Below are 22,832 nucleotides of genomic sequence, written 5' to 3'. Positions count from 1 at the left end.
TTTATATATTTATGTTCAATATATGATAGTATTACAATTATTTGTTGGATTATTTATTTTCTATGCCTTGTAATTATTTATGTTAAATGGTCCCATGGTCCACTTCCTTTTTCCTGTTTTATATTTTTGTGTAGGTAACAATTAAAAGTTCCTTTCTGGTTATTATTTATGTAGATAATACAATAAAACAATTCATAAATGATTACAACCACAACTTTATTTTAGACAAGTGTATCAACTTATTATTAAATATTATATTTATAAAGGTGGTATCGACAATACGACATAATTTCACACAGAGGTAGGACTAGTGACCAGTTAATCGTAATATTTTAGGGACGGAAATCACAGTTCTCTTTTTTATATTTACTAAGTATTTACAAATATAATAAATAAATAATATTTTAGTTATTTTTTGTTACATTGAATTAATATAAAATATATGTTTTTTGGTTATGTATTTTGTTGATATTGGTTATTTTTTGTATTTTCTTGTTTATTCATATTTTAATCAATTTTCAAACCAAGTTATTATTTTTACTTATCACTAGCCCTGACCATATGTGAAATTAATGTATTGTTGGCGTCAACCTGTATATAAATGACGCAGTTTAAGTTGTTATATTTTTAGTGTTGAAAACGTTTTGGTTTAATTACATCCGTTTATATATATTGTTTCCATTTTTTACCCTTTTTATATGTCTTCCTTGTTCCATATCAGAATATAAACAACATTATGTAAATTCGTTAGATAAAATTAGTTAGGAGTTATATTTAGCGTGGTAGTGTAGTATTTGCATGGTATTGTGCTGTGGTAGTGTGCATGATATTTATTGCTTCCAGCTTGAAAGGTTTCTTTGCCGCGAGTGTGGTAAAATTAAATGCGCCTGCCAAACGCCACCCACGCTCGATACTCACCCTGCGACACCTCCGAGTGAAGTCCCGCAATCGTACACAACAGAGACGATAGTGAACTAACTAAAAGTAATACTATTGAGTACAGACGTCCGAGAGTTTATTCGAGACAGTATTCAGGCTCCGACGTTGTAAGCGATAGTATGTTAAACAAAACAAATTTGGCACATAGAGCGTCCGAACAACCGTTTGTGCGCTCTGTGCAAGGAGAAAATGGAAAGCTGCGAAGATCTTTTGCTGTTCGGTCGCGGAGGGGCTCGAAAATCTTTTGAGTTTCGCTTCTATCAGAAAAGGACATGAACAAGGAAAAGCGAAGCAAATTAACAAATGATTGTAGATTTTTTTTCTAATTATCACAATGATGTAAAAGACTATAGCTTTATATTTTTTGACTATAATAATTATAGCTTTACATTGATGTAGTTTCACGTAGTCACAAATGCATATTATATTTATAAATACATTAGGAAATTATTACAAATGTAACGATCGCCATATATACTAGTGATGTATAACAAACATGCAATTATTCTATACTTAGTTACTTGCTTTAATTGAGTGTAAATAAATTAATTAGTAATGTGTAAGATTGGGTTATGGACGATGTGAAATGACGACGATATAAAATTATGGAACTATTGTACATACTTACTCTAAATTATGTATTCTCTTGATAGACAAAAGTGTTTCTCTAGTTTTCTATGGTGTTTAGCATAGCTTTATATATTATGTTTGTATATAAAGTTAATATTGTTGTATACGGTGGTATGCGGCTTCAGTGCGCTTTCCGTATTCATCGGAATAGATATGTATATTGTATATATGCGGTGCTGGGTATCTTGTATATAATAGCACATTAAACATCATTTACTAATATTAACTTCATTCATTTATTGTTATTTCTCATTGTAGGCTTTGGAATCAAAATTAGCATCGTGTCGTGGTACAGTTAGACCTAAAGAGCATTCACCAAATTCGACATCGGATGTCAATAAGGATTACAGGTGTGTACTCAAGAATTAAGAAAATGCCCGAACATCATCTAATCATCCCACATTTTGACTGCAACAAGTCGTCGCAACGTTGGCTTGTGTTATAGTGTGATACTATATATCAGACGAATATACATCGCTTTCAAGTCTTCAATGTATTATTACTGATTGTAAAATTCAGATACTGTGATGATTATCACATTTTCCTAATCTACTAATGTCTGTGATGATAATGAAATAGTTAAGGAAGGAGGATAAATATATATGTAAAGGTACTGTTTTGGCCTACCCACCGCAAAACTGGCAACAATTAGCAGCACGTCTTGTCGCGAATTGCTTTATCGCGTTTTTGGTTTCTTGAATAGCTTGATCTGAGTGTCGAGTAATTGAAGATTTATGTTTGAGATGCAAATATATTAATAAAATGAAAACATTTTTGATGTCGATAAAGTTTACGAACTAATGTGTACAGACCTCTATATTTGGCCACACATGAAATGTAGTTTCTACGAGTGGGCAAAAATATTTTGGAAACATATTTTATGTAAATAGTAGATAGAAGTATGTTTAAAATTGTTAACATTCTTAAATTTTATCAAAATTATTTGCTATAAGTGGTATATATTTTACCTATGCATTCTAGGTAGAACTAGGTACCGTAGGTCTGAATTGTGATTTGTTACTTGTCGCCTCGTTGCGCAGCGATAGGCTTCTCTGGGTACTGAATCATTTTTAAGACAAGTATAGATTAATTTAATTTTATCTTTAAGTTATCAATTGGGCTCGTTCATATTACGTGTAAATTCCACATAAAGATTTTAGTAAATAGTGTTAGAACTATAAGTGGGTAGTGATGTCAGATAAATAGATATGTACAATATTTGCCGAATGAATTACTTATGACTGATAATAATTGACTAACAGTTTATGTACGCAATAATCATTGCATGTGTCTTTATAACACTGGCATGCCTTAACTATTTTTGTGCATTAACTTTATCGAAATTCTGCGGGTGTTTTCCTAGATCTGTTTTAATATGTGTAGTAAAATAATCATATATGGTAACATTAAAATGCGTGTAAGGAAGGAATTTGTTTTAGGATTGTTTTAAATACATTTACCACAATTTTTTGTCACAATTACTGTAACCATTTAAAATTGTCGCAGTTTGTTATGGTTATGTTACATCGTGCGAGTTACTCTGTGCGATTACCCTATAAGTTACTGTAATGGAGGTATTTGCATTGTATATGCGATTTACTATCACTATCGATTTAATCTCCACTGCGTATTTGAATTAACTCCTTCCTTCCTCTATCATAAAGCGTCATCTCGCACGGTACTCAATTTTTTACTGGATCTGTAAGTCGGGGTTTTTCTATTCATAGATAGGTATGTGGCAATGACCGTCTGCTCCGTTAACGGCAAAGGCATGTCGAGATATTGAATGAAGGAAGAAACTGCATACTGTAAGCTCAGCAGCTCGCACTGTGTAACCGACTCGTAAGATTTATAAAAAAAATTAGAAGATATCGTCTAGTCTTGCCTTAATATGTTACGAGTTTATCAAAATCTTGTTCAATGTATGAATGTAATCTTATCCTTAAATAAGTCAATAGTTTCAAATGTTTGTTCACAACGCAATAAATATTGATATTCTGTGTTGATATTTGTGTGTATGCTCACATTATAAGTTGGATGTTAATGTATCACGCTGGAATCCTAATTCAGTACATTAAAATTTGATCTATAAGCATAAAGGCGGATATTTTGTAAAGTTCTACCATCATAAAACATTATTGCAAAACAGAAAAAAAATATCAATTTAAAGAGATACCTAAAAATATATTAGCAATCGACAAGATGATATTTATAATTGTTGCGCTATGTTCAGTATGATTCCATAGATGTAAGGTATTGTGTGCTTTTTTTTCGATGTTAATTTAATTGCAGATTAAGTTAATGCGGTGCACACTTCTGTACTCCTGGTAAGAATTTACGCGTTATCGCGTCGTCACACTTCTGTACTCCTGGTAAGAATTTACGCGTTATCGCGTCGTCAACGTAATGGTTTACATTTAAATATTTTTGTATAGCAAATTGAACAGCGCCCCGTGAGCGTATATGGAACTAAATTTGAACATGGCGCGCGTGTATCTCTCATAGTATAGTAAATCACGTAACCATGGTAACGTTTAACTTAAAATATATGAGATTTGGCAGTAAGAATTTGTTTGTTTGAAGTATATAGTCAGGCAACTATCGAGATATTGCAAATTTTATCGTGAGGTTCTAGAGACCGTAGCAATCACCGATCGGTCTACAATGAAATGATAAAGATAATAATTCATATCATATAAAATTTGGCATAAACAATATCTATGTATAATTGCGGTAATTAAAGTTATATCGCTTCCTTTTTTTATATGTCGCTGTAAAAAATCAATACACCGACTGTTATTGTTTCGTTAATTTTTCAGTTCAAAACACAACAAAAATTATAACCCATTTCAAAATACGAAACAGATTGCAGCTTGTAGACATTTTCGAAGTAGTTTCGATAAACAATCCACTGTTGTAAATAGACACAAATAATATTTAATTTTCTAACCTGGCGTACGTTCGCTTTACTATACCCACACATACGCTTCGCACATCGCCAATACGATAAATCGTAAATTCCTGCTAGATGTACAATTTTATTTTAATGTAGAGCGTCAAAATTCTGTGATTTAAACGTCATGTTGAAAATATACCTAAAAGCCCCGCCTTGTGCTAAATATGTAACAAAAATTTTATGGTTAGTGTATTTGGTCATCTAATGCTCAACATTATCATTCTAATAAAATATTTTCAAATTATATATGAGTAGACATCACTACAATTATTTGTTAACACTCGATTTCAATAATCGATCCCAATCGTTGCCTTTGGATCGATCGAAAAAATGGACCAATCAGAATAAAATTAGTTGACAAGTTTATAAATTACTTATGATTGGTTCATTCTTTGTATGAATCAGAGATCATCGATTGGGATCCTTTATTGAAATTGGTCTTTAGTCAATTCTAATTCACATAAAGTAATCAACATAATGTTTTGTGAAGGTAGGTTTTTGTCTCGGGCTCCGATTAACCCACTCAGAAGAGTGCTATAGAATAATTACTTATTAGATAACTACGTACAACAAGAATTTTGTATGGCTGCTCATAATATAATATTAGTTCAAGAACCGTTTCTATTTATTTACGTATCTGTAAATCGTATTTACCTTGTTTGCTGCAAATATTTTTATAAATAAATAGCATTTATACAATCACGCGTGTGGCGACCAAACAATTTTTAATTCAGCGCAATATTAATATTGAACAATATTAAAAACATGTCAAACAATATTCTGTGTTTTCTTGTTTATTTTTATATTATTTGTTTACCGACGAGAACATTTGATATTAAGTTTGCCCATTCGACTCGTGTTGGCACTTCTACTGGAGGCTTGTAACTCGTGATCAGCGAGCCCAAAGATATACTAAATAATTTTATTTTTAATATCAGAGAAGCTTCTTCTTTGTGTAATATTTCTATTAGAATATTTCCTGAAAATGAAAATACAAAGTAAATATTCACGTTGATTTTAATAGTAATATTAATTGTAGTATAATGTTTCTAACAAAGATTTCATTTTATTCAATAAAGATACCAACGGTAATGATTAGCTGGTAAATTCTCATCTTGATAGTCATCGAAGTCAGAGCCTTATAGAATTCGCGATAAGCAATAATGTTTCAAATGCTCAGAACTGAATTATTATTTTACTCACTGACTACTACTTTATTGAATATATAGTATTCGTCAATCTTTTCATGGATAGTAATGGTAAACACGATCGGTGTGACAGGGGGCAGTTATTAACACGTTAACTGCGGGACTAAATGCACAATTCATTAGTACATTCCACCCCACGTGAGCACGTGGCGCATCCGAATGGTGGAACCACACGCCTAGCGTGTGAAAATGGGCGCTAAAATGCAGTCCAGATAATGCGTGAGTGCGTTTCGGCTACACAAAAAATGAGGCATCTGTTGACAGTTGACTGAGTATCGCAGTCGTCGATTTTTTTTTAAAACACACCTAGCGAGTTGTGACGCACCTCACACGCATAAATTCAAAATGTCTGGGCCGCAGTTAACGTATTAAAAACATATTGGAACTGTCAAGTTAACAAAGTTACAACTGGACAAAAACATGAATAATAATATAATATGGTAAGCCGAAGTACTTAATTAAATTATACTAACCCGCTATTTTAGGACTCTGCATTACCCAGAGTGACGTCACGTAAATAGGTAACGTTTGGACCACATATATCAACTTGGCCAATACATGCTGCACCATGAGTGAAAGCACTCTAAACTGAAATAAATAAAAGATAATTCGTTTCAAATTTTAACTCATAAAACAAGTGAACAGAACTTCCATTCTATTAGAACATGGTTGCTTATTTTAGAAGCACGTTATAGATTTTGTTCATCATTTGAATGACGACGAATGACAAATCTAAGTAGAATACTGAAAGAAATTAAATATTAACACCAAATTGATACCTGGTTATTTCTAAGAATGAGAGCTTTGATACAAGGATAGGCAATGCAATAACTTTGACAAGCGTTCTATTTACCTAAAATTATACATAAACCCTAATAAAAACTATTGATATATAATCTTACCATAGTAAACACAATATAGTAGAGTGCTGTTGTAGGCAACAACAATAACAAAATGGTAAATGCAACTGTTCCTACAAACAGTTCTTGATTAGTATATTCACACGAATCAATGCCACCTCTCAAAGGATTGTATTTCCGTCCAACGAATAATCTCATTAATGCAATCAAACCACTTATTTGCATGTTAAATAGTCTGAAACAAAATGAACCGAATAATTATATCGTAGTTTTTTTTAGGTAGGTACCTGTCTATGGAAATCTTTTTACTTTTTACTAATAAGTATTATGAATGCAATGCATTTCCATCGTTAGATTACATTTGTATTAGTTTTATATATTGTAATATCCGGGATGTACGGCAGTATGGAAGGTAAGCCTCATGCTGCTGTTGACATCCGTCGGTGTATGACGTCTTTTGATCCCATCACCCCCCACAGCAAACGAGCCGAATCAGGCAGCACCGCGTTGTGGCTGTTGCAAACAACAGCTTAGAATTCAGATACTTGTTAATCCGCCGAAGATGGCAGCCGCGGAGTTTTAGTTGATATGCCGTGCGTAGGGTGTATATAGTACATAGCGGTAGGAACTCAGGTTGGCGGTGGTCCACCCAACATATCCCTACGAAGCCTGGGGCGGTAGCGAGACTCTTTGTCCGCGAAACCAAAAAGAACAGGTATCAAAACATGTAAAATTAATCTAGTTTATATCCAACAAATGATACTTGCTAGGTTTTTGTAGTGGCGTTGTGGCAAATGAATCTTTGCTAGGTGTTGCTTACCTGGCTGCATATATTAGATACAATAAGAATGAAATGTTGCAATACATATCAAATCTGATATAACTGCCGTTTGAAAAGTAATACCTAAATAGCCCATGTACCGATAAACATGTATTATTGTATCCAGTTTTCGCCGAAACATCTGAAACGTAAATATTGATGGAATTTTTACTTTTTGTGTCATGCATTTTGCTCGACCTTTCCATTTGGTAGTTCATATACCCAGTTGCTAGTGTAATTTTTAACCAGAGTTGGATTTGTTATAAGTCGCCGCATAAGAGCGTCAGCAGTCTAAGGGGCAGCATAGTTGTAATCTGTTTTTTTTTTTTTTAGCAAATTAAGCACCTGGCACTGGACATAACGGGTGACACAAACTAAATTGCCTCTACACAACAAACTATATACAATACATAACAGGTAAATATTTACCTAGGAACAACCACCATAGTTGAACATGATAGGAAAAATATCTCCCTAACATATTGTTAAATGCATTGTTTAGTTTCAATCCAACAGGAGCACCCATGAGCCATCTCAATAAAGAGTAAAGAGAATTTATAAGTTTCTGAAAAAAAAAATGACGCATTTAGAGTGCCTTTATTTAAAAATTCAGTTTTTTTTATTATAATGTAACTTTATTAATATTAAATATTACCACTGATGTAATAAGAGCGAACTACATATCAATTATAACATAAATTGTTATTGGATCTGAAATAATTTGGTCCATGGATAGGTGTTATGCATGGCAAAGTTCAAATTTGTTCCCATTATCCATGACAACTCTATGGTATCACATAGCCTAGTTTAGTGAACGTCTAATTAGAATCACAAACTATTTCTATCACTGTTAAGTGGGAATTTATCATTTATACCAAAAAAATATTTAGAAAAAAGTTATTTCAGTAAAATTTTGATGGATTTATTTTATATTATCAGAGAAAAATGTCACATTATTGAAACACCCTCCCTTCCCCACCATAACCACACCTAAAGTTATGTTATACTGTAAATGAATGGAAAAGATTGAAGATCATAAAGATTTTATCCACAGAAGAATGGATATAACTTTTACCAATGCAATCCTAAAAACAAGTTTTAAAAAAACTGTGATGGATCAAATTTACCTTGTTTTTGCTATAAAAAACACATTGGTTTCACAAAATCACAATGCATTATTTGAATTTATTTTCTTCTACAGTGGAAAGAAATTCTTGAAAGACATCCAATTACCTCTAATACTCCCATAAGTGCAGAGTTTATGTCTCTTTTATCTTGAGACAATAACTGTAGAGCAACATATCCAAGTATTATATCCATTATAATTGCTAAAATAAGATTGCCCTGCTTAATTGAGACCTAAAAAAATATATTTTGTCAGTTATAGTTTTCTTAGTATTTTTTTACTGTTTCAATATTACTGTAAAACACTTACTTTTTTATCCCTTCTAATAGTAATCACAAGCCATCTTGCTAAATTTAAATAATTTAATATATGCTGTAGAAACATTGATGAAGTTAACCAATACGGTGTAGTTAAATTTGATGTGTAAGGGCTGGTTTCATTAGTACGCCCATTTTCGTTTTGTATTAAAATTTGTAGATCTAAGAAGTCACTATCATCAAGTTTGATTTGCGATTTTTTCATAACATCATAATCATATAACATAAAGACCAAGTTATTTGTATTTATACGTTTTCCATTTATCACTAATTTGTTTATTCGATGAGGATAACACTGGTCTAATACGAGTAAGTTGGACATATGCTTTAGTTTGTTAGACACATTACTACTACAGTAACCACAAATGCTATTTTTTGTTTTTTCATTCAGATCGAATAGTAAGTTCGTGCTTGTTGAGTACTTGGTGATAAAAACAGTAATTGCATGCTCCGAATTGTTTACAACACCTTTGAAGTAAAATTCTTGACATTCTTTTGGCACACTAGGAAATAATATTTTTATAGAGTTAGATATTAGTGCCATATTGTGTTAGTTCATCCTTTGTATATATATCTATCCACTAAAACATAGTATTTTTATTAAATTTATTTTTATCAGCACAATCCGTACTCAGATTTACTCGACAGAAGACAAATGACAATACCGTAACCGTTTTTTTTTTTTTTTTTTATGGCTACAAGCACTGTGTTGCTGTGCTACGCCAATGTCAATAAAGCTAGCGAAACATATTACAGGAAGGAAATTGGTTTCGGAATTAGGATTAAGTCAGGAAAGTTGTCAAGATATAATATATTAATAATAATAATATTCGTCAATACAATATATTAATAAGTATATACAAACTATATTTTTATGTTATTATGTACAATAAATGAGGAAATAGCTTTATAAATATTTACATTAAATAAGAGGAGGGAAGAAATACAACAAGGAAAAGAAACACCAAAGGAAATGAGTTGACTTATAAAATGAGCATTATCAAAAAGCGGACAAGCGAAGAAGATATGATTGTGGTCACCCTCCTCTTCACCGCATTCACAAGTTCTACTACCAATAATACCAAGTCTAGCAAGGTGAGCTGGCGAACACACATGACCCAAGCGCATTCTCATTAATATACTAGTAGATCGCTTACCAAGATTTAATTTGCAAAACCATGGCTTCTCCGGTATACCCAATTGGACTTTCGAATACAATTTGCCTTTTATCTGACTGCTTTCTTCCCAGCATTTTTCCCAGGATTCCCTGAGAAAAGTACTCGGAAGTGCAGCCAGATCGTTGCAATAATTTATGTACGGATATACATCACCACTTGTTATCGCCTCATTAGCCAAACGGTCGGCTTTTACATTTCCTTTTATATTAGCATGACCAGGGACCCAACATAAAACTACAATTACGTTTTTGGAAAGGCATTCTATGAGCTTTTCTCTTATATTCATTATCACAATTGAGTGGGATTTTGATTTGAAAGGAAATTTTTCAACGGCCTGAAGGGCACTATATGAATCTGAAAAATAACAGTTTTACTAAGTCTAGCAATAAGAATAAATTCTAACGCTTTTTATATATTCCTTAACATTCCCCTGTAAAGACTGAAGTTTCTGGAGGAAGCTTTATTTTTGTATAATGTTATACTGAGTATGGTAAACGCCCACGCCCGTATAATCTGACAAAGAGTGTTTTGATGCGTCAGTGAATATGTGGTGAGAATCAGGCCATTTAATGCTTACTAATTCATTAAACTGAGTATTAGTGTTAGGGTGGTCTCTATCAACGCCCAAGGAATAACATATCACCGGCGAAAGCAAAAGTGATTTAAACCCAACCATAAAAATTGGGAGAGAAACTGATCTATAAGTGGGCGCTTGAAAACTTATAAATTTACGAAAACTTATAACTAAACAAGGAAGTGATTTTTCTTTCCACGATGAAGACGTTGCAATATATTGAGAAAGAGATTGAAGAATTGGAAAAAAGAGCATGATTAGAAAATTGCAAGGCTTTAAACAAAAATCTGTCTGACAAGTACTGTCTTCGCAATTTAAGAGGAGGTTCTACACACTCAACTTCTAGGGCGTTAATTGGACTGGATTTCATCGCACCAGCAATTATTCTAAGAGCCTTGTTCTGAATTAAATCAAGTTTTTTGAACGCTGCTGAATTAGCCGGTTCCAAGATAAATGTACCATAGTCTAAAAGACTTCTAATTAATGCATTATATATAAGTCGTAAAGAAAACGGATGCGCCCCCCACCAAACACCTGTAAGACAACGTAAAATATTCAAGTTCCGTTCACATTTAGTAACTAAGTAATCACTATGTTGAGAACCTGTAAGTTTTGAGTCTAATAAAACACCAAGAAATTTCACTTCGGTCTTTACCGGAATCATAACATGTTTATATTTTACTTCTATTAAAGGACATTGGCGTTTTCTGGTAAACAAAACTAAACAGCTTTTAGAGGTTGAAAGATCTAATCCATTTAGAGTCATCCAGGACTCTAAATATCTCATAACTGATGACATAGAGGAACAAGAACTAGGAAGTATTTTTTTCTGATGTATAAAGAAGGAGGTCATCTGCATATTGTAGGATTTTTTACGGAACTTTTTAAAGCTGATTCCAGGTCATATGTGTAAATATTGTATAGTAAGGGACTTAGCACTGACCCCTGGGGTAGACCCCTACATACGGTTCTAGATAATTTGGTAGCATCATCTGGACAAATATGAATACATCGTTCTCTTATTAAATTTGTAATAAAATTTAGACAGCATACCGGGGATGTTAAGATCATGCATTTTTTTGCTTAGAATGGAGGGAACGACATTGTCGTATGCTGAATTAATATCTAAAAATGTGGCAACCACTGATTTGCTCTCAGAAAAAGCTAGGCGGATATCGGACACAAAAATACTAATACTATCTATCGTGCTTTTGCCTTTTCGGAATCCATATTGGCTATCTGACAGAAGGCGGTTACCCTCGATATACCATTCCAATCGGTTTTAACCATATGTTCAGCGAGTTTTAACAGTACGGAGGATAAAACTATTGGATGATAAAGATGAGGCCTGGCACGCAATTTTACCAGGTTTCAGAATAGGTAATACAATTTGTGATCGCCATGAGGCAGGTATGTTACCAGTTATCATAATAGAATTAACAATGTTTAAAAAATAAAGTAATGCTGTTTCACTAAGATTACAAAAAAAAGAGTAGGGAATACCATCTTCACCTGGGGAAGAATCTTTGACGCTAGTTAAAACACCTTTGAGCTCTGATAGTGAAAATGGGGAGTTTAAGTCATCATCTATTTTCAGGACTGCGGATGGACAAAGTTGTTGTGGAACAGTAGGAGGAGCCAAATGATCTAAAATATCTTCTGTTAGGGAAGGCGAGAGTGAACAGACGGAATTATCACTAAAAGCTGATCGAAATCTTCGAATATTTCGCCAAACCATAGATGGACGAGTATCTGGGGAAATAGAATGACAAAATGATTTCCAACCTTCAGATTTTTCTTTTGAAATAAATTTTTCGTCTGTTTAGAAATCAGTATGTAGTAATCAAAATTATCGGAAGTCATGTTTTGACAGTAAGCCCTTTCGACTTCTTTCCTTTTCTTTGCAGCTTCTGTACACTCTCGGTCCCACCATGGTGGAGAAGGAATTCTACTGTTCTTGGTGCTTTTAATGGGAAATATCTCATCCGCAACCTCCGTCATTACTTTAGCGAGAGCCACAGAACACACTGTTTCGTTATTATTTTCTATGTCAGGAAGATTTGAAATTTTTTTATCAAGTCGTTTTTATATTCATTCCAATCTACATCTTTTAATATATATTTTAAACGTGGTGACCGCGAAACAGAAGGCTTTTGCTATGAGGAAAGCTAATCAGAATTGGTAGGTGATCGCTCCCATAAGAATAAGAGAGAGTTTCCCAAGTAAGAGAAGAAGCTAGGCTCGGTGAACTAATGGCTAAATCTACGGCACTTTGACCTTCATCAGGGTTGGTACGGCGGGTAGGAGAACCTGAGTTTATAATACAAAGATTATGAGAATCGATAATATCAACAAGGTCTCTTCCACAAGTTTTAGTTGTAGAACAACCCCATGACTCATGATGAGAATTAAAATCTCCTAACATTAAAATGGTTTAGGTAAAATAGAAATAATGTTGTTTATTTCTCTAAATATAGAAGGACACGGACGCGGGATATAAATAGATACAAAACAAATATTATTAACAATGGATGCTATTATGGAAAAATCATTATGGTGAGATGGTAAGTCAAACTGGGAAAAATTAAGGGACTTTTTGATGAGTATGGCAACACCGCCATACCCATCGGCTCTATCTTCCCTGAGACCAGTGTTGCCAGAAGGTTACATTTCTTACATTTTTCGTTACTTTTGACCCCCTCGCGTAACATGTAAGTAATTTTTATATTTAAGGCAATTTTCGTAACTTTTGAGAACAACGAGATTTGTAATACAACATTTTTATTGTAAACAGTTTATGAACGCATTTCTATTCAACGCATCCAAATTGAACACGCCTAAAACTGGCGGGTCTAAAAAGTATTTCACTCCATATCACACTCAGACAATATGAAACTCGCCATGACAATATGAAACGTATCTTGCATATATTAAAACTTGATTTTGAGTGTGCGCGCGCACATTTCCTACTTCGCGAGTCCCCGCGGTTTCGCAGCTACAAAAATGCTTGCTCAAAAACGTGTATATTAAAAACAATAATGTAACTTTTGCAGCAAAAATGTAACTTTTCAGGAAACGAAACGTAACTTACGACTCAAGGGCCCTGGCAACACTGCCTGAGACAGGAATAACCAGGAATTTTAAAACAAAATTCCGGTTTTAACCACGTCTCACATAGAGCTATAACACAAGGGTTAAATTTGTTAATAAGATAAATTAAATCAGATTTGTTCTTCACTACGCTTCTGCAGTTCCATTGTAGTACTTTGCCTAAGTGAGCCATTGTTAAATATGTCAGTTATTATTTTCAATAAAGGGGCAACGTTGGACGGTAAAATTGTTTGTGACAGTGATGAAACTAAAGCTATAATAATATCAGCCACCGATTGTGGTTCTGGCAGGGTACCAGTTTTAGGAAGTGCACACCCATCAGCATAAGTGTGAGAGTTGAAATCACCCACAAGAGCTTGGTGGGCTGCACGATCATAACCTTGTATCGATTTAGGCGGAGAACGGGGCTTCAGAAAAACAGTTTTTATAAGAGTTACTGTGCAATGGTTGAGTGGCTGGAGTTTTGATATCTTGGCTGTTGGCTGCAAAAGAAGATGGGGTGTAAACTTTAATGTGTCAGCATATGATTTTGTCACGGAGGATGTATCTTTGATGCTTCTGAGTATGAAACGCAATTTTGGGCCATATACTTTTTATATTTGTCTGCCTACTGGCTTCTGGACAAACCTTGCTAATTGCAATATGGGGCCGCCACAAAGACAACAATAACTATTATCTTGGTCGCAATCACAAGATGTACCAGTATGCCCTTGCCCACATTTATAGCACCTTGGTTTAGATCTGCATGTATCTTTAGTGTGTCCATACCGGCAACAATTGTAGCATTGAATTGACGGATAAATGTATAGTTCTACTTTGAGGGAATTAAAACACATAAATACTCTTGTGGGAAGGACCTGACCATCAAAAGTAAGCACTATAGTCTGGGATGGTTTCCAAGTAGCAGAGCCATCCACTATTGTTTTAAAATTTAAGCGTCTTACTTTTATTATGTCACCACAACCTAATGGAACCCTAATATTTTCTTTTATTTCTTCTACAGACATGTCCACCGGTACACCTCTTACGAGCCCCATCCTGGTAACATTAAAAGATGGAATAAAAGCTTCATAACCTTTTCCAATAAGGCATGATGTTTTAAGAAAGAATTTGCAGCTGAGTGACTTGTGAATGCCATTGAAATTTTGTTGCGACCGATACGCTTCAAACTGCCTTGTACTATGTTTGGCACCTGGTTTTATACAAAAATCTGCCAAAGCATATTGGATGCAAATTAAGATCCTGTGTTACCTCTCCTGTACTAGACCTAGCAACATGAATAATAAATGGTGAAGCATCCAATGCAGTATATTCTTTTCTAATACTATCAGATATATTGGGAGGTAACTGGGAGGCCTGAGATGGAAGAACTTGTGTATGCGGTGCTATAAGAGGTGATGGATTTTCAGTGATTTTTCGTCACTGTCTTCACAACGACATCCACTTCTACCTGAATCTACAGCCATTGCATTTTTGCGTTTTTTATTACATGTTTTGCACACCTTATTTAATCGTATGCGCTTTCTTTTATTTGTATTGGAAATTGAACAATCTGTGTCTATGCTTGAAGCAGTTTCTATTGTTACAAAATGTGATGGTTGGGGAACATCACCCCAGGATCTGGGGCTCGTCCATCCCAACCCCCAACTAAATATTAATAAAATATACACTTACCAATAGTTGTTTTCTATATACACTACACTACAATTTAATAAATAATGAAAAAATATATACAATTTACAACTTAACTGACTAAATTTCTGAATAAAAATAATTATTTTCAATTTAAGATGAAAAAAGACACCCGCCAAATTCAAAGGTTTCCCGCGCTTTTCTAAATTTACTTTATCGAATTCAAGTCCAAGTTAAAAGTTTATAAATAGAAACAGTGACTCAGGTCAACACTCAGAAGACTGACAGACCATAAGGCCGAATTATTCGTCCGCGGATCGGTCGATCGGTCGGCCAAAAGACAGTTTTTTCGCATTTATTTAGCTAATAGGCTACCGGACTCATTTTGGTTCTTTACTATTATCGAATATTTACATAATATAAATTATAACACAGAAGGAATTATTAAAATCCGGTAAAAAATCAACAAGTTATAAGACTTAGAATTTCGGTGGAAGGGGTAAATAGAAAAGAGACGAAATATCCACATGTGACGTCATCGGGAATTACGACGCGTCCGAAAAAAAGAGATGAAGCGATATCCCCACATCGCGGCCACTTCTGCACATTACAATTTTTAAATATAAATTACTCGCTCATTTTTTAACCAATATTTATGCAGTTTTCACAGAAGTGCTTCTTTTTCGTATTATTAACCATTAAATATAGAATAATGTACAAAATCAAGCATAGGCCGGTCCCTATTATCGCAGATGGAGTGCGGGGCATTTTAAAATATATAGGTAACAATCTTTATAACCACTGAGAGACAAGAGACCTAATGTTGCATACATTCATCGAACACCAAAAATTACTGTTAGGAAAAGTGATTGCCAAACAGTCCATATTGATGTCAAATGTTGGCAGCATGGTCTCTAAGTTTAGTCGGTTCCTTGTTGAACGAATAAAAGAAAAATATGCCAAATGAAGTGACAGTTTTAGTTTGTCTGTGGTGACAGTTGTGACTTGTATATTTTTCTGTTTTGTTGTAACTTTAAAACATAATAGTTTCTATATAAAATAAAACAGTGGCTCCATATATGGTTCCTGTAAAATATCAAGAACACACTGCACTCAAACGGTATTTTCTTATAAACATAGTTTTTCTACATGAAAATACAATATATTTAGTTAGATTTAATAATTTTTGTTTGGTGAGAATATAAATTCTATGAAAATACACAGCAGTGAATACAACAACGAAAGTTTATTTTTATTTTTAATCTATCATCCAATCAGACAATTCTTTTATTGCACCAAGAGGCCAGAAAGCTCAACAAAAACATTTAAACCTCCAATCAAACAATGATTGGCGTAAAATGAGTTATGACTCAAAAAATTAAAACAAAGAAGTTTAAATATTGGTGCCCGATTTATACTTTCTTTAGGTATAGGCTACTTAGTTTGTGTCGCCCAGGTCCTGAGTGCCTACTTTGGCTGGAGCTAAACAAAATTGGTGAGGGACTCTTGTCCCACCCCTAATTCAGTCTTCTTTTAATTCATAAATTTACTTTTATATTTGTTGTGAAACTTGTTTATATATTTTGGGTTTGCTAAGCACTGTTAGCATAGTGTTTTTAATTGGTTCCAATAATAATTGCTTAATCATCTCTTTATCTTATTATGCGACTTTAAATGCAACTGACAATGATATATGTGACATATTTAGTAGTAAATTTACTTATATTTTCTCTATTTTGCTTCTTAATTAGGCAATTTGATTTTCTTCTAAATAAAATATATACATTTGTATATAGTATATCAATTGTTTGTGACCTTTCAAAGAAACTGTTGAATTATCAAAATCTTTATTAATTTTTAGATAAACTTAGAGTGCAGCTATGTGTGAGACACTTCAACCTATAAAGGATCAATTATTAGGTATTGAAAATGAAATTACTGGAAAAAATGAAAATAATGAACAATATGAATCAGGAAAGCCTACACTTCTTGATATGCCTGTTGAGGTAAATTAGAATTTCAGTTTTGTTCATTGTGTTTCAAAGGATAATAAATTATTTATGTACAATCTGATAAGTATAAAGAACTTTCAGATAATCCAAATGAATGTTATGTTATGTTATTTGTTGAAAATATAACTAATGAATAATATCCATCTTTGTGCAGTTTATGGCACAGAGAAAACACACAACTATTTTTTGTAAAAGGTCAACACATTGGTATTGTCTATTGCTTACTGTTCTATTTAACTAATTGAACTTTGTACAGTTTATTTTTCTCTCTAATCTTAATTGTAGTAATTGTTACAATAATTATTTTTTTCAGATAATATTAAAAATATGCTCTCTTCTAGATGCTCATTTTTAAAAACACTGTCAGTAAAGTATGTCAAAGATTTGAAAACATATTAGCAGATAATCACCTTTGGAAATATTGGGTTCATAGTAAAATTAAAGGATGTTTTCCAACACTACCTCAGTTGGAAATATGGGAAGAAGAGCCAATAGACTGGGAAGAAGTTTGTGTAGAGATGGATGTGGAAAGAATGAAATGGTCTGATGTCAAGTCCACAACAAGGCATATTGTTGTAAAGGATGTGCATTTTGCTTCAGTGGACACTGTTTTATTAGTTAATGTAAGTTATATTCAACCTAACTATAATATACATTCACATAAATCAAACTATCTATACTATTATATAAAGCTGAAGAGTTTGTTTGTTTGTTTGTTTGAACGCGCTAATCTCAGGAACTACCGGTCCAAACTGAAAAATTCTTTTTGCGTTGGATAGCCCTTTGTTCGTGGAGTGCTATAGGCTATATATCATCACGCTATACCCAATAGGAGTGGGGCAGTAATGGCTAATCTCAGGAACTACCGGTCCAAACTGAAAAATTCTTTTTGCGTTGGATAGCCCTTTGTTCGTGGAGTGCTATAGGCTATATATCATCACGCTATACCCAATAGGAGCGGGGCAGTAATGGCTAATCTCAGGAACTACCAGTCCAAACTGAAAAATTCTTTTTGCGTTGGATAGCCCTTTATTTGTGGACCGCTATAAGCTATATATCATCACGCTATGACCAATAGGAGCGGGGCAGTAATGGCTAATCTCAGGAACTACCGGTCCAAACTGAAAAATTCTTTTTGCGTTGGATAGCCCTTTATTTGTGGACCGCTATAAGCTATATATCATCACGCTATGACCAATAGGAGCGGAGCAGTAATGGCTAATCTCAGGAACTACCGGTCCAAACTGAAAAATTCTTTTTGCGTTGGATAGCCCTTTGTTCGTGGAGAGCTATAGGCTATATATTATCACGCTATATTCAATAGGAGCGAAGCAGTAATGGCTAATCTCAGGAACTACCGATTCGAACTGAAAAAATATTTTTGTGTTGAATAGTCCTTTGTTTGTGGAGTGCTCAAAGTTATATATCATAACGCTATGACCAATAGGAGCGGAGCAGTAATGGCTAATCTCAGGAACTACCGGTTTCAACTGAAAAATTCGTTTTGTGTTGGATAGCCCTTTATTTCTGGACCGCTATAAGCTATATATCATCAGGCTATGACCAATAGGAGCGGAGCAGTAATGGCTAATCTCAGGAACTACCGGTTTGAACTGAAAAAATCTTTTTGTGTTGGATAGCCCTTTGTTCCTGGAGTGCTATAGGCTATATATCATCATGCTATGACCAATAGGAGCGGAGCAGTAATGAAACATGTTGCAAAAACGGGGAAAATTATGAGTTTTGAGAGCTTCCGTTGCCTGCGCTGCGTAAACGGTTAAAGTTATGCAACAATGATGTATGACGGGATTGTTTCACTTAAAAGTTCTAAATAATATAACAAAGTCCCCGCTGCATCTGTCTGCCTTAACGTGTTAAACTCAAAAACTACCTAACGTATTAAGATGAAATTTGGTATGGAGACAGTTTGAGACCCTGGGAAGAACATAGGCTCCCGGGAAACTACTATTTTTATAACGGAAAACTTTAGCCTGAATAACTTTATAACGCGGGCGGAGCCGCGAGCAAAAGCTAGTACTAATATATAAAGCTAAAAGAGTTTGTTTGTTTGAATGCACTAAACCTATTTTGAAAAAAAAAATCAGTAATAGGATCTTACTCTTGAGTGCTACAGGCAGTAGCCTGTAAAAAGCATTTTTCCCAGAAAAACTTTTTCATGCAGGCAGAGCCGTAGACAAAAGTTAGTATAATAAAAAATAAGCAATCATAGCCCTCGAGCACATGGATATAGAGTTACTTGACATCTCTAATTGTCGGAGTAGGGTCTTTTCATCCCAGTGCAAAACTGGGAACTTACTAGTGCTCAACAATGGTTAATATAATATATGCCCAGTATGCCTCTTGTTTTATGAAATCAAAGGTGTGATCACTACTGACTGCCTACTTACTACTACTCCACAAGATTGGAATGCTTCTCCGTTCAAGGACTTTGTTTGGGTTAGTTTGTAGGCTGGGCTTGAGAAACTGACTGGATTTTAGCATGACTGATCAACCATCCACATAATTTTTCTAGCTGTAATATATTTATAATGTAAAATACTGTAGTCCAGATCTCCAGATCCTCGGAAGGACACCGATGGTTTAGTGGGGAAATGGCTCTGGACATTCAGAGGACTGGAACTTTATCGTTGACATAATGTATTTGACAACAAAATATATGAGATTTAATTCATAGGTTGATAAAACAGCGCGCCAAATTTTTCTGTCCTGACCACCCTGAAACATAAAATCAGTCCTACCATGGAAAACCTAATACTACATTGACGTTCGGTCTGTCCCTATAACAAGAACATACCTTTGCATTAACGAACTCATAGGAGAGCCATTGACGCGGTTGATGCTGAAAAATGAAATATAAAATTTGAGTTAGTTATAATAATGCGGTACTATAAAGTGATACTTGTAGTTATTTTTTACGCGTCCTCTGCATGTTTTCGGCGCACCCGTTTGTGTGTACTTTACACAGATCCTGACTGCATCGTCTTAACTGCGCGTTGCAATTTCAAATGAGGGGCCTCGTCTGTTTCAGGCGTGTTATTAGGTTCGTAATTGTACGATACCATGCTTGTCTAGATTATCATTAAGATCTTTCTTCTAGAATGGTGAAATGTGTATATCGGGTGGAAGAGACCGCGGAATGGCACTGTGGAATGTGCTGGAAGTCGGTCCACACGATCAGAGTGATAATATCACCACATTTACGGATACCAAGCCTAAGCTCATAAGGCATGACGCTCACTCAGGTTGGGTGTGGGACTTGGCCCCAGATGATATTAACTCAACTACCAAAATATATTCCGCTTCATGGGACAATACTGTAAAAGCGTGGGACTTAGCTGCTGGACTTGAATGTATACAGATCTTCAAGTAAAGTATTTCTGTGCTTTTTAAACAAAACCACTTATAATATTATTGATCTCATTTTTTTTATATCGTTTGCAGGTGTGGAATGTCAGCATTATCTTTAGTGACTATTGGTAATGAAATTATGACTGGTTTGTATTCTAAAAAAGTATTATCATTTGACTTACGTGCAGGATCAGGGCCGACCTACTCCTATAAACCACACAAAGGACCTGTATTAGCACTGCACGCATACAATAACTTGATCGCATCTGTCAGCGAAGACAAAACACTTGCTATTTGGGACCGAGTTGCTGGGAAGCTGCTGCACAGTGATGTCAGAATACCCACAGATAAAGCTTACCCAGTGTGTATAAGTTGGAGCCCAGCTGCATTGTACATAGGTGATTCTAAAGGCTGCTTGCATCTCTTTCACCCAGAAACTCAATCGTATTTAAAACTCACGAGATGTGGCCCGAGCCGCCTATAATAAAACCGTCTAGCAAGATAACAGGTTGCTACCAAAGCAAGGGAAACATGATTGTCTGTTCAGACCGAGGAGACATAAAATTCTTATACAACTCTTATCCCCCACAAGAATATGCGAGTGTCAAAAGCAGTACATTTGATGTGACACAGGTAAATATTAGTTGGTACCTACCTTGCTCACTATTATACACAGCGACCTTAACCTACTAAAAGAATAAAGAAAAATCTGCATACAAAGTGTTGCTCGACCTGGTATTCGCACCCAATACTTCATACACAAAATAATTTCAAATGAATCATCGCATTAGTCAATACGCATGAGTAGTGTATGTAGTAGCCGCGGTAACATGCACATTCGTTGACCTTCCACATAAACTGTTCCGTCGATGAGCCCAACAGAAAACCGTAAAAAGATTTAATTTATATTAGTATCTGTTTTGTGAAGTATGCACGCGCCCATAATAGGTATATATAATACTGTTGTTCTTTGTTTGTCCTGCCTTAACCTATCTACCCACTGGTTCCGCCATTTATAGTAATAGCCACAAGTTACTCGATTCGAGATACGTTAATTCGTGTTTTCATATCACGAACAATTCATTTATTTTCAATGTATGAGCCTTATTATGCTTTTATGAGATTTGAAAAGATTGTGTTCATATTATTCTAAGCCTTTTTTGTGTGCTAAGACTTAATTGCATACCTTTTGTCCTTTTACTTATCGATGTTTCTGAAATAAAGGTCTGTACTTTATGGGTTATTAGAATCCAAATATTTGTAGCGTCCTATTAGTAAAACTATTTTCATACATTAACATATTTTAATAATAATAAAATAGGCGGCCATGGGAAGTCCCGCCCGTATGCAGGGGATTCATTACCTTATTGATCTGCCGTGGTAATCGATGGGCAGTAAGTCAAAGGCGCCCAATTGGAATATATATTAAACGAACTTTCTTCCTATCTTTGCTGCATATATCTACGTAAATTATAAATGCATTTTCTTGCTTGATTAAGAGCAGTAGGAACGATGAGATAATCTAGTTAACAATGTAATAAAGCAGAACCGCCTTTTCTGACTTACTGTTCTCTCAATTACTTGCCACGGCAGATATAGGACGACTTCAAGAAAAGTAATGGTGAGAAATCATCTTGCTACGGTTTAAACTTGAAGTAAGCCGTAAAGTGGCACTGCCCAGGGATGGATTCGACTATTTCGGATGCCTCCATGATCTCCGGCACTGACCTAAATTCGCCTATAACAGCTAAAAATAGCGAAACATTGTAGACGATGAGGTTTAGATATATCTAGGATGTTGGACACAATAGAACAGTTCAGTTCTGTTCAGAATCAAAATAATTGTGCCACGATTATCTTATGTCAGAATCTAAACTATAATTCGCATCATAGGTATATAAGTATTAAGAAGTAAGTTATACGTAGTAGGTAATTAATACTTTTTGTTACGTTACAGTTGCGGTACTTGAACGGTGTGCTGGTTATCGGCACTTGTGACTCGGCCCTGGAGTTTTGGGTTCCGAACGAGAGATATTCAGATCTGTCATCGTGATAAACAACTCATAACTTTGTAACTACATAATAGTATATTAATATATT

At 34.5% G+C, this 22,832-nt stretch overlaps 2 protein-coding genes and 1 long non-coding RNA gene across 5 annotated transcripts; 2 read left to right on the top strand and 1 right to left on the bottom strand.

The window, feature by feature from the left end:
* Nucleotides 1–4,908: 4,908 nt before the first annotated feature.
* LOC119193473 (phosphatidylinositol N-acetylglucosaminyltransferase subunit Q-like) lies at nucleotides 4,909–9,512 on the bottom strand. The gene is given in 8 exon segments (XM_037447075.1): nucleotides 4,909–5,504; nucleotides 6,207–6,321; nucleotides 6,636–6,828; nucleotides 7,414–7,429; nucleotides 7,432–7,555; nucleotides 7,829–7,978; nucleotides 8,647–8,772; nucleotides 8,849–9,512. Coding segments are annotated over 8 exon segments (1,455 nt in total). The 5' UTR covers nucleotides 9,401–9,512; the 3' UTR covers nucleotides 4,909–5,325.
* A 4,203-nt stretch (nucleotides 9,513–13,715) lies between these two features.
* Nucleotides 13,716–15,021, top strand: LOC119193480. 3 transcript variants are annotated; one of them, XR_005113965.1, is made up of 2 exons: nucleotides 13,716–13,882; nucleotides 14,723–15,021. It is a non-coding gene; the product is annotated as an uncharacterized LOC119193480 (long non-coding RNA). The 3 variants fall into 3 exon arrangements; XR_005113967.1 differs by having other exon boundaries at nucleotides 13,716–13,939; XR_005113966.1 differs by lacking the exon at nucleotides 13,716–13,882 and adding an exon at nucleotides 14,297–14,589.
* Nucleotides 15,022–16,657: 1,636 nt separating this feature from the next.
* On the top strand, nucleotides 16,658–22,832 carry LOC119188363 (F-box/WD repeat-containing protein 9-like). The gene is given in 8 exon segments (XM_037447084.1): nucleotides 16,658–16,846; nucleotides 17,213–17,357; nucleotides 17,677–17,708; nucleotides 17,710–17,986; nucleotides 20,482–20,750; nucleotides 20,826–21,178; nucleotides 21,181–21,365; nucleotides 22,690–22,832. Coding segments are annotated over 7 exon segments (1,338 nt in total). The 5' UTR covers nucleotides 16,658–16,846; nucleotides 17,213–17,231; the 3' UTR covers nucleotides 22,786–22,832.

This window comes from Manduca sexta, unplaced genomic scaffold, assembly GCF_014839805.1.
Source record: "Manduca sexta isolate Smith_Timp_Sample1 unplaced genomic scaffold, JHU_Msex_v1.0 HiC_scaffold_57, whole genome shotgun sequence".
Classification (NCBI taxonomy): Eukaryota; Metazoa; Arthropoda; class Insecta; order Lepidoptera; family Sphingidae; genus Manduca; species Manduca sexta.
The sequence above is the reverse complement of the archived record's forward strand: the minus strand, read 5'-3'. Positions and strand labels throughout refer to the sequence as shown.